This window comes from Calidris pugnax, unplaced genomic scaffold (genome assembly GCF_001431845.1).
Source record: "Calidris pugnax isolate Ruff unplaced genomic scaffold, ASM143184v1 scaffold120, whole genome shotgun sequence".
Taxonomy (NCBI): domain Eukaryota; kingdom Metazoa; phylum Chordata; class Aves; order Charadriiformes; family Scolopacidae; genus Calidris; species Calidris pugnax.
In genome coordinates this window covers 338474-350312 of record NW_015090867.1, presented here as the reverse complement: position 1 = coordinate 350312, position 11839 = coordinate 338474, and the positions used below count along the sequence as shown (strand labels likewise).

Genomic DNA, 11839 nt, shown 5'->3' with positions numbered 1-11839 from the left:
GACCAACGAACCCCCGCGCTGCTGGGAGAGGTGGCCTGGGGCCAAGTGCAAGCTGCACTTTATTAGCAGGGCTTATGATTATTTATTTATTTGCTTGTAAATGGCAGCAGTAATTAGCCCGAGCGAATGAAAGGCTTTTCTGGAGCCGCTCGAACCGATCTCGGAGTTTCTCCCTGCGCTGCTTGAAAAGATTCGGGTGGCTTTTTCCTTTGCAACCTGTTTTAAAAGCTGGGAAAGGTGGGGGATTCCCCTCCTCCCCCCACCACCTCTCTCCGTTTTTCTCAAGGCAAAGCTGTGAGAGAAAGCAATTAAGTAGGAGTCGGGGCTCGGGGCTTTATTAGGTGCCTGTGCTGTTTAGACGCCGTAATAAAATCAGCCTTCGCTGCGTGGCCCGTATTGATCCCTGTCTGGACAGCTGCAGCCCAGCTGAGCCCGGCTTTCTCCTCGCCCTGGCTCCCGGCCAGTTCGACATGATGGGAATGAAAATCAGGGTGGTGAGAGCTGAGGGTTGGAAGGATGGATCAGCCCCGGCCCTGGCACCGCGTCCTCATCCCCGCCGGCGGCGTTTGAGCATCCCCCTGCGCCGGAGATGGACCCCTGTGCTGGCCCCCAGCATCCTTGGCTTCCCCACACCAGCACCTTCCTGCCCTGAAACCCCCCGAGGGGTTTGGTGCTGCTGGGGGTTGTTGCTTGCAGGGCTGTAGCCCAGCATCCTTCTCTGCTAGCCCCGGCATCCTTCTCTAGCAGCACCAGCTTCTGCCATAGCCCAGCATCCTTCTGCTGGAGCCCCAGCATCCTCCGTAGCCCAGAAGCCTTTTGCCATAGCCCTGGCATCTTTCTGCCATAGCACCTGGCATACCTCTGTCCTAGCCCAGCGTCCTTCTCCCATAGCCTCCAGCATCCTTTTGTGGCCCAGCATCCTTCTGCAGTAGCCCAGCATCCATAGCCCCAGCTTCCTTCTCTCGTAGCCCAGCATCCTCCTCCTATAGCCCAGCATCCTTCTCCCATAGCCTCCAGCATCCTTTTGTAGCCCAGCATCCTTCTGCAGTAGCCCAGCATCCATAGCCCAGGATTCTTCTCCCGTAGCCACAGCATCCTCTGGCCGGGCATCCTTCTGCTGTAGCCCCGGGCATCCTTCTGTCATAGCCCAGCATCCTTCTGTCATAGCCAAGCATCCTTCTCCTGTAGCCCAGCATCCTTCTCTCATAGCCAAGCATCCTTTTCTGGTAGCCTCAGCATCCTTCTCCTGTAGCCAAGCATCCTTCTCCTGTAGCCCAGCATCCTTTTCTGGTAGCCCCAGTATCCTTCTGTAGCCCAGCTTCCTTCTCCAATAGCCAAGCATCCTTTTCTGGTAGACCCAGCATCCTTCTCCTGCAGCCCCAGCAGCCTTTGCCTGTGGCCTCCAGCATCCTTCTTCTGTAGCCCAGCATCCTTCCCCGGTAGCTCCTGCTCCTTCCTTGCCCAGGCTCAGCCAACTCCGGGCATCCCCTGAGCATCCCCAAATCCTCCTGATGAGCCTGGAAGTGGCACCAGCGGGTAGTTTTCAGCCCCAATATCATCCCCTGATGGTTTTGGCAGCATCTCGGCTGCGCCAGTCCCAGTGAGCGGGGCCAGGCGGGTGCCAGGGTGGGAGCTGGTGGGGAGCAGGGGGGTCGGGGGGGTATATGCTGAATTGCCCACCGCTGCTAATTGCTTCATCTCATCAGAGCTCGTCAAAATGCCCCACGCTCAAAGCAGCCGGTGCCGAGCCCTGGTGCCAGGATGGAGCCACAGTCCTGCCGGGAGGCTTGGAGGGGGCTGCATCCCCCCGGGGAGGTTTTTGGGGCTGAGCCCCCGTCCCCCCGATCCCCAGTGGCGTTTTTAGTGCTGGGAGCAGAAAATGAAGAGGAGCCCTCGGGCTGTTTAACGAACCCCTAATTGCGGCTTCCCTTCCCCAGTGCTCTTAGGGGGAAACGCTGCTGAGGTACCTTTGGGTTTGGGTGCAAAAGTGCTCCATTTGAGGGGAATTTGGGGGTTTGGCATCCTTCGGGGCAGCCAGTGGAGGTGCAAACCCCAAAATATCTGTTCCCCCCCTCTTTTCTGCCTCTGCAGAGCAAATTGTGGAGAAGGACGAGGGACCCTATTACACCCACCTGGGCTCGGGGCCCACCGTGGCGTCCATCAGGGAGCTCATGGAGGAGCGGTAAGGGCCCCTGCCCCATCCCCTCCTGTCCCGGGGGGGCCACAAGGGCAAGTGGGGTCTCATGAGGGCAAGTGGGGTCTCATGAGGGCGAGTGGGGTCTCATGAGGGAGAGCGGGGTCTCATGAGGGCGAGCAGGAGCCATGAGGGTGAACTGGGAATTCTTAGGGGTCCTGTGAGGGCAAGTGGGGGCCTATGAGGGATCCCATGGGGGCTGGTGGGGGCTTGGGGGGGTGAGCTGGGTCCTGTGAGGGCAAGTGGGGGTCCCTGAGGTCTCGTGAAGGTGAGTGGGGACCTGGGATGATGGATGGGGTTCCATGAGGAGGGCGAGTGGTGTCCCGTGAGGATGAGCTGGGGCTGATGAAGGTGAGTGGGGTCCCATGGGGTCCTGTGAAGGAGAGAAGGAGAGAAGCATCCTGTGAGGGTGAGTGGGGTCCTATGAGGGGTCCCGTGAAGGTGAGTGAGGTCACAGGAGGGCGAGTGGGGTCCAGCAAGGGTGAGTGGGATCCTGTGGGGTGAGTGGGTGCTCGAGAGCTCCCGTGAGGGCAAGTGGGGTCCCGTGAAGGCAAGTGGAGTCCAGTGAGGGCAAGTGGAGTCCAGTGAGGGCAAGTGGAGTCCAGTGAGGGCAAGTGGGGTCCTGTGAGGCAAGTGGGTGCTCAAGAGGGGTCCCGTGAGGGCGAGTGGGGTCCAGTGAGGGCGAGTGGGGTCCTGTGAGGCAAGTGGGGTCCTGTGAGGCAAGTGGTGGCTCAAGAGGGGTCCCATGAGGGCGAGTGGGGTCCCATGGGGTGAGTGGGTGCTCAAGAGGGCTCCCATGAGGGCAGGTGGAGTCCAGTGAGGGCAAGTGGGGTCCTGTGAAGCAAGTGGGTGCTCAAGAGGGGTCTCAGTGCAGGTGAGTAGGGTCCCATGAGGGCGAGTGGGGTCCCGTGAGGGTGAGTGGGGTCTGGTGGCGTGAGTGGGGGCTCATGAGGGTGAGCAGGGGGACTCGTGAGCACGGTGGGGGCAAGTGGGGCTGATGCCTGTCCCATGGCAGGTACGGCGAGAAGGGGAAGGCCATCCGCATTGAGAAGGTCATCTACACGGGGAAGGAGGGGAAGAGCTCCCGGGGCTGCCCCATCGCCAAGTGGGTGAGTGCCTTCCCCCCCACCCCGTCTCTCGTCCCCCACCTCAGAGCCCTCCCTGGGGTGATGCTCCTGCCCGTCCCCTCCCTGCCTGGGGACCAGGAGGTCCCTCGCTGGCGGTGGCCAGCAGGAGCTGCAGGAGCAGGATGCTCTTTCTGCGGCTGTGGGGGAGGAAGCGAGAGTGACGGCCACCCCCGGGGAAACTCCCTGGGGTTTCCCATCCTAAATACCTGCTGAGCAGCACGTCCCTGCCTGCAGCCCCTGGGCTGGTCACATCACCCCCCCCAGCACCCAAAAAACCCATGGGTGGATGCAGCCCCTACAGCTCTGCCCCCCCCAGATCCCTACGGAATGCTGTGGAAAGCAACCAGAACCCACTTTTGGGGTCCTCCCCATCATAGAATCATAGAATTTCACTGAATTTCACTGAATTTTAGAGTTGGAAGGGACCATAGAGATCATCTAGTCCAACTCCCCTGCTGAAGCAGGATTGCCTAGAACTAGAGCATGTTACTCAGGAGCATCCAGGTGGGTCTTGGAATGGTTTGGGTTGGAAGGGACCTCAAAGATCATCTAGTTCCAACCCCCCTGCCCTGGGCAGGGACACCTGAGCAGGTTGCTCAAGGCCCCATCCAGCCTGACCTTGAACCCCTCCAGGGATGGGGCATCCACAACTTCTCTGGGCAACCTGTTCCAGTGTCTCACCACCCTCAGAGTAAAAAATTTCTTGTTTGCCATCAGAGCCATCCGACTTGAACCCCCTGTTTTTTCTTTTTCCAGGTGATCCGGAGACACAACCAAGAGGAGAAGCTGCTGTGCCTGGTGCGGCACCGGGCCGGCCACCACTGCCAGAACGCCGTCATCATCATCCTCATCCTGGCCTGGGAGGGCATCCCCCGCACGCTGGGGGACACGCTCTACCAGGAGCTCACCGACACCCTCACCAAGTACGGCAACCCCACCAGCCGCCGCTGCGGCTTGAACGACGAGTAAGTCTCCCCGCACCACCTGGATGCTTTGGGGAACGTGGGATGGGGTGGGAAGGGGATGTGGGATGTCCCCCCCTGCCTCTGTTTTCGGTGCTGCTGACCCTCCTCCATGGTGTCCCTCCCGCAGCCGGACCTGTGCGTGCCAAGGCAAGGACCCCAACACCTGCGGCGCTTCCTTCTCCTTCGGCTGCTCCTGGAGCATGTATTTTAACGGCTGCAAATACGCCCGGAGCAAAACTCCCCGCAAGTTCAGGCTGGTGGGGGACAATCCCAAAGAGGTGGGTGACACGGGTGGAGCGGGGGCTGCGGGTTCAGACCTCCTTTTACCCCCACCTCCAAGTTTTGCAGGGGGAAAAGCCTGAAAATGGGATTTTTTGTGGGGTTTTTTTGATGAGTTAGGGAGATGGGGGGGAAAGAAAGCCAACTCGGTGAAACTAGAGGGCAGGCTCGCTTTGGCATCACAGAGACTTCTGGTGTGACAGCAAGTGCTGGTGGCACTAATGAGGTCATTCTGGAAACCCCAGGGAAGATGCCAGAGGGCTCATGGGTTGGGCAAGCAAAAGTACAACAGATGGTGGAGGTTGAATGGCCAAAACCTCACCAGGAATTTAAGCCACGTGCTTTGGGTGGCGAGGGACATCGTGGGGAGGGTCGGATGCGGCGTGGCGTTGCGGGGGCTCTTCCCCTAATTGTGTCCCCTCTGCTGAAACCCCTGGGTGACACCTTCCTCTCTCTTCCCTACTGCAGGAAGAGCTGCTCCGGAAAAGCTTCCAGGACTTGGCCACCGAGGTTGCTCCGCTTTACAAGAGGCTGGCACCACAAGCCTACCAAAACCAGGTACTGGCCACCAATTGTCCTCTCCGGAGCACGTTGGCCCCTCAAAAGGGTGCGGGGTGGTGGCACGTAGGAGATTTTGGATAACCGGAGCCAAAGCCGTGTGGTGTTGTGGATACACCAGAGGGACGGGATGTCATCCAAAAGGACCTGGACAGGCTGGAGAGGTGGGCCCAGGTGAACCTCATGAGGTTCAACAAGAGCAAATGCAAGGTTCTGCACCTGGGCCGGAACAATCTTCGCCACCAATACAAACTGGGGGGTGAGGGATTGGAAAGCAGCCCTGAGGAAAGGGACTTGGGGGTGCTGGTGGAGGAGAAGCTGGACATGAGCAGGCAGTGGGCAGCTGCAGCCCAGAAGGCCAATCCCATCCTGGGCTGCATCAAAAGCTGCGTTGCCAGCAGGTCCAGAGAGGGGATTCTGCCACTTTACTCTGCTCTGGTGAGACCTCACCTGGAGTATTGTGTGCAGGGCCTGTTTAGAAAGGCCTGCAGTGACAGGACGAGGGGCAATGGCTTCAAGCTGGAGGGGAACAGATTTAGACTGGAGATGAGGAGAGGGTTCTTCACTGTGAGGGTGGTGGAGCACTGGAACAGGTTGCCCAGGGAGGTGGTTGAGGCCCCTTCCCTGGAGATATTCAAGGAGAGGCTCGATGAGGCCCTGGGCAACCTGGTCTAGTTGGGGGTGTCCCTGCTGACTGCGGGGGGTGGGACTAGATGGCCTTTGGAGGTCCCTTCCGGCCTGGGCAACTCTATTACTCTATGACTCTGACTCTCCTCCTCCTGCCAGGTTACCAACGAGGACGTGGCCATAGACTGCCGGCTGGGCCTGAAGGAGGGGAGGCCGTTCTCGGGAGTGACGGCGTGCATGGACTTCTGCGCTCACGCTCACAAAGATCAGCACAACCTCTACAACGGCTGCACGGTGGTGAGCAGGCGGCCGGTGGGGCTTTTCGGGGTGCTCCCCCCATCCCATTTTGGGATGCTCCTTTTTGAGCCACTCAGTCCCCGCTGTCACAGAATCACAGAAGGGTGGAGGTTGGCAGGGACCTCTGGGGATCACCCAGTCCAACCCCCTGCCAGAGCAGGGTCACCCAGAGCAGGTTGGACAGGAAGAGATCTTACCTGCTGCAGTGGAAATAGCGTTTATTTGGTTTAATTTTGTATTTTTCCTTGATTTCTGTTTATCAACCACCCACTGAGTGACCTGATCCCATTGGGATTTGAAAGCCCTGCACACAGTGGGGAATATCACAGAGTCACAAAGTCCCAGACTGGCAGGGGTTGGCAGGGACCTCTTGGAGACCACCCAGTCCAACCCCCTGCCAGAGCAGGGCCACCCAGAGCAGGTCCCACAGGAACATGTCCAGGAGGGGTTTGGAATATCCCCAGAGAAGGAGACCCCACACCCTCTCTGGGCAGCCTCTGCCAGGGCTCTGCCACCCTCACAGGAAAGAAGTTCCTCCTCATGTTGAGATGGAATTTCCCATGTCTCAGTTTGTGCCCATCACCCTTTGTCCTGTCCCCGGGCACCACTGAGAAGAGTCTGGCCCCATCCTCTTGCACCCCACCCTTTAGCTCTTGCTCAGCATCGTTGAGATCTCCTCTCAGGCTTCTCTTCTCCAGACTAAAAAGACCCAAGTCCCTCACCCTTTCTTCATCATGGAGATGCTCCAGGCTCCTCATCATCTTTGTAGCCTCTGCTGTCCCCTCTCCAGCAGTTCCCTGTCCTTCAGGAACTGTGGAGCCCAGAACTGGTCCCAGTGCTCCAGATGTGGCCTCCCAAGGGCAGAGCAGAGGGGCAGGGTGACCTCCCTTGGCCTGTGGTCACATTTTTCTGAGTGCCTCCCAGGAGACCATTCTTCAAGGGCCCATTGCTGGCCCATGGGCAACTTGTTGTCCCCCAGGACTCCCAGGTCTTTCTCCTCAGAGCTGCTCTCCAGCAGGTCACCCGCAACCTGTACTGGTGTGTGGGGTTATTCCTCCAGAGGTGCAGGACCCTGCACTTGCCCTTGGTGAACTTCATGAGGTTAATGAAGCCCACACTTGTCCCCAACTGTCCTACCTGTGTGACTCCAGTGGCCGGTCCTTGGTGTTTGCACACCTCAGATGAAACCCGTGAGGTCTGTAGGTTGCTGATGCCACCCCAGCTGGATGAAATCACGGTGCTAACGAGGACTGTGCGTTTGCTTTTGTCCAACCCAAACCCCACAGGAGGTCTCCAGGTGCTGGTTGGGGAGCGGTGGGGCTGGGGGAGATGCCAGGCTGATGTGGCTTCACACGGATGAGGTAGAAGGAGGAGGTTTTGCCCCTGTCCTGTGTGGGCAGCGTCCCCCTGATGGCACCCTGCGCTCCCCCAGGTCTGCACGCTGACGAAGGAAGACAATCGCGTGGTGGGGAAGATCCCTGAAGATGAGCAACTGCACGTCCTCCCCCTCTACAAGATGTCCAGCACGGACGAGTTCGGCAGCGAGGAGAACCAAAACGCCAAGGTGGGCAGCGGGGCCATCCAGGTGCTCACGTCCTTCCCCCGCGAGGTCCGCAAGCTGCCCGAGCCCGCCAAGTCCTGCCGGCAGAGGCAGCTGGAAGCGAGGAAAGCCGCCGCTGAGAAGAAGAAGCTGCAGAAGGAGAAGCTGATGACGCCGGAGAAGATCAAGCAGGAAGCGCTGGAGCTCCCCACGCTCCAGCAAAACGCAGGTAAGGGGGGCAGAGCCGAGGTCCTGCCACCCCAAGCCGTCCGGAAAGCACGTGAGGGGATGGGGATGCAGCTGGGGGCTTTCTGGGGGTGGTGGCGTTGAGCCCTTGGTGTCTTGGGGTGCAGGATGGCATTTTTGAGGTGCCTGGGTTCTTCCCTGTACCACGGTGCAGTGGGGAGACCGGAGTGTGGGTGCAAATCGGTGCCATCGCGCCGGGTGGTGCCACTGACCTCCGTGCCCATCCTTTGAGCCCGTCACGGTGGGATTTTCGAGTCTGGCTGAGTTGTTTTGTTTTTTTTTTGGGGGGTCCTTGCTCCCTCCCCGAGGGCGGTGTCCTGGGCTGGCGGGTCACGGGGGCTGTGTGTGTGCTGTGCCCGCAGGTATGGCGTTGAAAAACGGGCTGCCCCCGCAGCCGCTGAAACCTTCCATCAAGGTGGAGCCGCAGAGCCATTACAACGCCTTCAAGTACAACGGCAACGCGGTGGTGGAGAGCTACTCGGTGCTGGGGAGCTGCCGCCCCTCCGACCCCTACAGCATGAACAGTGTTTACTCTTACCATTCCTACTATGCACAGCCCAATCTGCCTTCCGTGAACGGGTTTCACTCCAAGTTCGCGCTTCCCTCCTTCGGGTATTACGGTTTTTCCAGCAACCACGTGTTCCCCTCGCAGTTTCTCAATTACGGGGCGCCCGAGAGGAGCGGGAGCAGCTGGGTGAGTAACGGCTACGAGAAGAAGCCCGACGTCCCGGCCTTGCAGGAGAACCTCAACCACGCTTACGGGAACTCCGATTTCCCCGAGCCCATCCCGCAAAGCGTCCGGAGCAAAAACCATCACCAGCGCACCTACGAGCGGGCGAACCGCTACGCCAGCCAGCAGAAAGCGGCGGCGGTGGCCGGGACGCACAGGACTAACTCGGGCTCGGAGGAGGCACCGCCGTTTGCACAGAACTGTTTCGGCGGCCGACCCATCAAGCAGGAGCCTCCGGACCCTCCGCCCGCCATCGAGCCCCTTCCCAGCGCGGCGGCCGTGCCCGGCACCGGTTTAGCCCTGCCAGCCATCCCGGCGCGCGGCGCGGGGCCAGAGCAGCGGTGGAGCCCCTTCAAAGCCCCCCGGGGCATGTCTTCCCCCGAGAGGACTAGCACGGCTGAGGGCTCGTGGAGCGGCCTGGCGCCAGGCTCGGGCGGGAGGGAGAAGCCCAGCGCCTTCGACATGGCCGCCCGCTTGCCACCGCCGGAGAAGCAGTGGCCCAACGTTCTGGGGGGAGAGGCGGCGGCGGCGGCGACGCGGGGCACGGGCTTGCTGCCCAAACCGTGGAGCCCCTGCAAGTTGGGGGAGACGGGGCTGGCCGGCACGGGCACCTCCAGCCTGCTGGGGCCACTGGGGTTCGGCTCGGCCTTGCCGGGCCTGCCCGGCTTCCCCGAGGAGCCGTGGGGCGCGGTGAAGGCCGAGGAGCGGAGGACGCCGGCGCCCAGCCCGGGGTTGCCGGAGAAGCCATGGGAGGCGGCGGTGGGCGAGAAGGGGGCGGCGGGGCCCCGCCGGGAGAAGCCGTGGGACCCCTTCGGCCTGGAGGAGGATCTGCCGGAGAAGGCGGTGAAGGAGGAGGAGGAGGAGGAGGAGGCGGCGGAGGAGGAGGAAGAGGAGGAGGAGTGGTCGGACAGCGAGCACAACTTCCTGGACGAGAACATCGGCGGGGTGGCCGTGGCGCCCGCCCACGGCTCCATCCTCATCGAGTGCGCCCGCCGTGAGCTCCACGCCACCACCCCGCTGAAGAAACCCAACCGCTGCCACCCCACCCGCATCTCCCTGGTCTTCTACCAACACAAGAACTTGAACCAGCCCAACCACGGCCTGGCGCTGTGGGAGGCCAAGATGAAGCAGTTGGCGGAACGGGCCCGAGCCCGGCAGGAGGAGGCGGCGCGGTTGGGTCTCCCGCCCGACGCCAAAGCCTTCGCCAAGAAACGCAAGTGGGGCGGCGCGTTGGCGAGCGAGGCCCCCAGCAAGGAGAGGAGGGACTCGGTCCCCACGCGGCAGGCGGTGGCCATCCCCACCAACTCCGCCATCACTGTGTCCTCCTACGCCTACACCAAGGTGACGGGCCCCTACAGCCGCTGGATCTGAGAGGGAGGCCATCGGCCGCGGCCCCATCTTACCTCAACCCTCGGCGGCGCCGCAGCCCCGGCGGCGTTGCTTCGTGGTGCTTTCTCCTCGGGCGTGGGGGAGAAGAAAGAAGAAGAAGAAAAAAAGAAATTTAAAAAAGAAGAAGAAGGAAAAAAAAAAAAAAGATAAAGAGGCAAAACCCAACCAAAACCCAATGGAAAACCCAACCCATGGAAAGCGAAGCCCAAACCCGCACGCTTGGAAACAGCGGGCGCACGCCGTCGGAGAGCTGCGCTTGGCGAGGAGTTGGCAAACAAAGGCAAAACTCGATAAAAAAAAAGAAGAAAAAGAATAGAGGAACGATGCTGTTTGACGCTTTTCGGTAATCTCATATTTATATCTCCGCGTTTTTTTAATCTAGCCTCGTGCGCCGTGCGAACGGAGGGAGAAGTTTATAGCGTCCTTTCGCAAAGGAGAGGTTTTTAATTCCACTTAAAAATGCCTATTTATTGGATTTTATTTTATTTTATTTTTTACTCTGGCGACAACGACGAAGCCGATCTTCGAAAAAGAAGCCAATGTGGAAAAAACAAACCACCCAACCCCAAAACCCTGAAGAAGAAATAATAAACAACCCCAACACCCTGAAGAAGAAATAATAAACAACCCCAACACCAAACCAGCTTAAAGGCAAGAGGTGACTCCCTCCAGCTCCGACGCGTGGGGGCTGGCGGCTTCGTGGGCTTTACCCCCAGCCGGACACGTGGAACATCCATGACTTTTTATTTTTCCCCGAGGACCTAAAAATACCTATTTTGCAACTTGAGGAGTCCTTTCTTACAGCGACGGGAGACCCGCTGCTGAGCGGGGTGTCCCAGGACGGTGCGTTTTTGCTCGGCTCCGGGATCGGCTCCGGCGGGACGGAGCGAGTTGGCGTCTTTCCCGGCGCCGGAGACCTCAGGACACGTCCGGGCTGGAGACCGCCGCTGCCGGGGGGGCCACGCTCGAGCTCGGACATGGGGGGGCTCCTTTGCTGGTGGCCCCGGGGAGAGCGATGGCGGCGGCGGCGGCATCTCTAAAGGAGCCGACAGGACAAAAACAGAAAGAAAAGTTTTAAAAAAAAAAAATTAAATATATATATACACAAAAACAGGAAAAAAAAAAACAACACACAAACCAACCCCAAACTGTGAATAGCTAGTGTTGCTCTCTGTACATCACTGTTGCTAAAGTCTGGTGCTTTCCGTCTCCGGGGGACTTTTCTCCGTGCGATCGGCTCTGGGAAGAGCGAATCCCAAGACTTGGTTGGCCAAACCCCCGCGCCGGTCGCCCTTCCCCGCCGGTGCCGGCGCGCGCCGCCGGGGCTCGGTGCTTTTTTTCTCTCCCCGGGTGCCATCCCTCCTTCCTACGGATCGCCGTTCTTCCCGCAAAAATCAAAAAAAAAAAAACAAAAAAGAAAGAAAAAACCAATAAGAACCCAACAAACAACCCAACGATGACAACAACCGCGTGGTGCTTTTCGAACAATCTCAGTCGAGACTTTCCGCCCGTCGCCGGTGAAAGGATGGACGGACGGACGGACGGACGGACGGGTGAGCTTCCCCGTGGCCGGATCCGGGTGCCGGCGTCCCCCAAGGGGGGCGGTGGGGTTGGGGGGGGGTCGTTGCTTTTGCACTTTGAGGTGCCTTTTGGAAGAGCCAGCGAGCCAGAGCCGACGCCGTCACCGGGCAAGAGATCACCTTCGTGTTTACTGTCACCCTCCTTCCTCGCGCACTGGCACAGATCAGCAGGATCTCGGTAAAAAAACAGCCTGAACATTTAACGTGGTCTGATTTTAAAACCTGTAAATAGGGAAAGAATTTTTTTAAAAGCACTTTCACCTAGATTTAAAAAAGCGAAACTTAAAAAGAAAAAAAAAAAAAAAAA

At 59.4% G+C, this 11839-nt stretch overlaps 1 protein-coding gene across 1 annotated transcript in view; it reads left to right on the top strand.

Moving 5' to 3' along the window:
* TET3 (tet methylcytosine dioxygenase 3) overlaps nt 1-11369 on the top strand; it is a 26382-nt gene extending 15013 nt beyond the window's left edge. Inside the window, exons 5-11 of the mRNA XM_014945459.1 lie at nt 3210-3303; nt 4078-4286; nt 4414-4564; nt 5034-5123; nt 5910-6047; nt 7480-7816; nt 8196-11369. Coding sequence (XP_014800945.1) covers nt 3210-3303; nt 4078-4286; nt 4414-4564; nt 5034-5123; nt 5910-6047; nt 7480-7816; nt 8196-9934 — 2758 coding nt within the window. The 3' untranslated portion in view covers nt 9935-11369. The remainder of the gene's footprint in view (nt 1-3209; nt 3304-4077; nt 4287-4413; nt 4565-5033; nt 5124-5909; nt 6048-7479; nt 7817-8195) is intronic.
* Nucleotides 11370-11839: the final 470 nt, after the last annotated feature.